This window comes from Corythoichthys intestinalis, chromosome 22 (genome assembly GCF_030265065.1).
Source record: "Corythoichthys intestinalis isolate RoL2023-P3 chromosome 22, ASM3026506v1, whole genome shotgun sequence".
Classification (NCBI taxonomy): Eukaryota; Metazoa; Chordata; class Actinopteri; order Syngnathiformes; family Syngnathidae; genus Corythoichthys; species Corythoichthys intestinalis.
The window spans coordinates 9,874,836-9,879,073 of NC_080416.1; the positions used below are offsets into that span (position 1 = coordinate 9,874,836).

General features: G+C 37.4%; 1 protein-coding gene across 3 annotated transcripts in view; it reads left to right on the forward strand.

Moving 5' to 3' along the window:
- LOC130910298 (lamin-A-like) overlaps positions 1-2,931 on the forward strand; it is a 28,071-nt gene extending 25,140 nt beyond the window's left edge. Inside the window, exons 11-14 of one of the 3 annotated variants that reach the window (XM_057827468.1) lie at positions 73-192; positions 265-321; positions 2,360-2,560; positions 2,641-2,931. In XM_057827468.1, coding sequence (XP_057683451.1) covers positions 73-192; positions 265-321; positions 2,360-2,560; positions 2,641-2,676 — 414 coding nt within the window. In that variant the 3' untranslated portion in view covers positions 2,677-2,931. Of the gene's footprint in view, positions 1-72; positions 193-264; positions 322-2,359 lie in introns of all 3 variants that reach the window. The other 2 variants (XM_057827465.1, XM_057827466.1) reach the window with 2 other exon arrangements.
- Positions 2,932-4,238: the final 1,307 nt, after the last annotated feature.

Consider the following 4,238-nt stretch of genomic DNA (forward strand, 5'->3'; position numbering starts at 1 on the left):
GACGTGTTCCGCCAGAGATTTCAAATCTGGACGAGGCAACTGACACTTTTCCGATCTTCCCACGCTGACCAGATCTGGGCGGCTGGTGCTGGAGGAACCCACAATCCTCCCTCTGACCTAGTGTGGAAGACTCAGCCCAACTGGGGCAGCGGAGACCAGTTCCAGACCACCTTGATCAGCGCTAATGGAGAGGTGACATATTTTTCAAGCCACAAAATGGCAGACAAACCTCAATTTTATCTTCTAAATGAACTTTATCCACAGGAAATGGCCATGAGGAAAGTGACTCGCACTCATTTGGAAGATGATGATGACGACATGGTAACATTATAGCGATACTGTGAAATGTAGCGGTGTCCAAACTATGGTCAAAACGTACAGCAAAACATTGAATATGGCTAGGACAAGAAGTTTGGGTTCAGCCTACATTGTGTTGCACTACTCAGCTTCAACACTAGCTGGAGCTAGTCACTTGTGTAGAATTTCAGTACTTTGTTTGACATACAGTGGTATGAAAAAGTATCTGAACCTTTTGGAATTTCTCACATTTCTGCATAAAATCACCATCAAATGTGATTTGATCTTTGTCAAAATCACACAGATGAAAAAACATTGTCTGCTTTAACTAAAACCACCCAAACATTGATAGGTTTTCATATTTTAATGAGGATAATATGCAAACAATGACAGAAGAGGGAATAATAAGTAAGTGAGCCATCACATTTAATATTTTTTTTTGCCCCCCGTTTGGCAGCAGTACCTTTAACCAGACGCTTCCTGTAACTGCAGATCAGTCTGGCACATCGATCAGGATTAATCTCAGCCCATTCTCTAAAAAGCTGCTGTAGTCCAGTCAGATTCCTGGGATGTCTGGCATGAATCGCTGTCTTTAGGTCATGCCACAGCATCTCAATGGGGTTCAAGTCTGCACTTTGACTTGGCCACTCCAGAACGTGTATTTTGTTCTTCCGAAACCATTCTGAAGTTGATTTACTTCTGTGTTTTGGATCATTGTCTCGTTGCAGCATTCATCCTCTTTTTAGCTTCAACTGTCTGACAGACGGCCCCAGGTTTTCCTGCAAAACATCCCAATAAACTTTTGAAATCATTCTTCCATTAATGATTGCAAGTTGTCTAGACCCTGAGGCAGCAAAACAGCCCCAAATCATGATGCTCTCTCCACCATGCTTCACGCTGGGGATGAGGTGTTGATGTTGGTGCGCTGGTCCATTTTTCCTCCAAACATGACTTTATGTGTTACCTCCCAAACAATTCAACTTTCATTTCATCAGTCCACAAAATATTTTGCCAAAACCTATGTGGACTGCCCAAGTGACTTTTTGTGAACATTAAACTAGCAACAATGTTTTTTTTTTCAGACAGCAATGGCTTCCTCCGTGGAGTCCTCCCATGAACACCGTTCTTGGCCATAGTGTGTGCACAGACATATTGGACTGTGCCAGTGATTTCTGAAAGTCTTTAGCAGACACGCTAGGGTTCTTTTTGACCTCTGAGTATTCTGCGCTGAACTCTTGGCGCCATCTTTGGTGGACGGCCACTCCTTGGGAGAGAAGCAACAGTGCCAAACTCTCTCCTTTTGTAGACAACTTCTCTGACTGTCGATTTATGAACCTCCAGACTTTTAGACTTTTGTATCCTTTCCCAGTTTTATACAAATCAACAATCATTGATCGCAGGTCTTCAGACTGCTCTTATGACCAAGCCATGATGCGCATCAGACAATGCTTCTCATCAAAACAATTCTTACCAGGTGTGTGTTTTATAATGAGCAGGGCAGCTTTAAAATGTCTGGTAAAAATTGGTTTCAATTGTTCTTCCAGTCTCCTTAAGCAGAAGGTTTACTTACTTAGTTTCTCCCTTCTGTCATTGTTTGCATGCTAGCCTCATTAAAATATGAAAACCTAGAAATTTTTGGGTGGTTTTAGTTAAAGTAGACACTGTTTTTACATCTGTGTGATTTTGACAAGGATCAGATGACATTTGATGGTGATTTTATGCAGAAATGTGAGAAATTCCAAAAGGATTCAGATACTTTTTCATACCACTGTAAATATAAAAATGATCCAATTTTAAACATTAAGCTATCTTGATTGTGATTTTTTTGACTTCTTGACAGTTTGTCATTGTTCTGCAAAGTTCACGTAGTGTAAATACCAGATGTTCTGGATTACATGTTGCACTTTTTTAATAGTTTGGCTCAAGTACTCAAGTGCGACTTATATAAGTTTGTTTTTTTTCACTCTGAGAGACGTGATGTCAATGGCAGCCAATGAGTTACTACTTCACTCTAAAGCAATACCTGAATTTTCATTTGACATTCCGACCATTTTGTTCGTAGCAGGTGGCTCACAGCACGTGTGGGGACAGTGAGTACAATTTGCGAAGTCGTACGGTCCTATGCGGCTCTTGCGGCCTTCCCTCGGACAAACCCAACAGCTGCGGCGCTGTGTCGTCGGTGTCGCGCTCCTTCCGTAGCGGGGGCGTCTCGGAGGGTTTGTTGCCCCATTCTTACGTGTTCACAAGCAGCACACCTCGCAAGGTGAAGACACTGAAGATAACAGAATCGTCAAAACTGGAGTGTTGGATTAACTGCGTTTTTTTGTTGTTTTTTTTTTACAGAGTGGAACCCGAATTGAGAACTGTCCAATAATGTGAACACCTGGATAGTCATTAAGTTGATATATTTAGGGTGCTTTCATATCATTTTTTACATATAGTTAGCAAAATCGTTTATGCTTAGCATGTTTTTAGAAATTTCCTGTAGGAACTGTAGTTGCATACAGAAGTTGAACGTTTTTTACCTTTTAAAATGGTGAAAATATTCATTTTAAAACATTACTTTTGTACTATTCGTATTGTAGGCCTGCTTATAAGGTAATGTGCTGTATTACCGTTTTTTTTTTTTTTTTTTTTTTTAAATAAAATCTGTTGCCACCTTCTTTTGACCTTTTTATACAAATAAATGTATTCTTTTTAGAAATTCTGCTGTTTTGTCTTTTTTTGATATTCACACATGTTCAAATTAAAAGCTGACAAATTGTGTCATTCCTAATATATTGTGGTATTGTTTAAAGTCAAAAAGTTGACAAACAAAAAAAATTGAGCTGCTGTCCCAGTCTTTATGAACCTGACTGTTACACAATAATGAGTTTAAATAGGCAAAATATGATTATTATTACATTTTTCTGCACAGGAAAGGATACATATTAAATGTTAATTTTCGTTTATTTTTGTCAAATGCGTTTGTATTAACTGTATTTTCGTCATAAACATTGTTCTCAGCGCACAACTTTTATTTTGATATTTAAGGTACAGTACTTTCGTTCGAATGTCGACCATTATTGTGAAATTTAAACACTGTTGTTGTTCCGCTCCAAACCCGGAAGTAAGTCATTGCTTGCAGCTGACCGAACACTTATCTACGTGTTTTTTAGTAAGTTTAGTTATTGCATGGAATTGAAAAATAATTAAAAATAATATTGCATGCTAAAAGGAAACACGTCGTGCATTCGGTGAGTGCTACTAACGTTAGTAATATTAAGTTAGCTTGAAATACTCCACCCGTGCTAACTTTTTAGCAGTTTACATAAGAACATAGCATAAAATTTATTGCACAAATTCCCCAGCTAAAATGCTGTTTCTATACACTTAATCTTTTTTTTTTTTCACTGTGACAGCAAAAGTTGTTAGAAATTATCACTTTAATTCCTATCTTGAAATCATAAACATTCGTGTCAAGCAGACCTGCTAATTGAACTCCTTTACTAAAGCTTAAGTGAAATTCGTTTTTATAAATAAGTTAATAAACACAAAAGTGCAATTTAATGCAGTCTAATACGGAGAATAGTTGTTTTGAAAACTTTAAAAAAATATTACAAAACAAGTATATAAGAAAAACGGCACTAAATAGTTATTTTTTACAGAATGGGACAAGAAAGAATGTTGTTTATTAAGACACCATATTTATTACCGTATTTTTCGGTGTATTAATCAGTTTTTTTTCATAGTTTGGCTGAGGGTGCGACATGTAATGTTAGTACACCGTACACTTATTCACTCTGTTGTTCTGTATTCTATTTTTATATTAAATTAGCATTCAAAATGGCACATCTTTTGGATTTTTATCAAATAAACTTCCCCCAAAAAAAGGCGACTTATACACCAGTGTGACTTATAGTCAGAAATATACTGTATTTTTGAATTACAGGACCATCTGA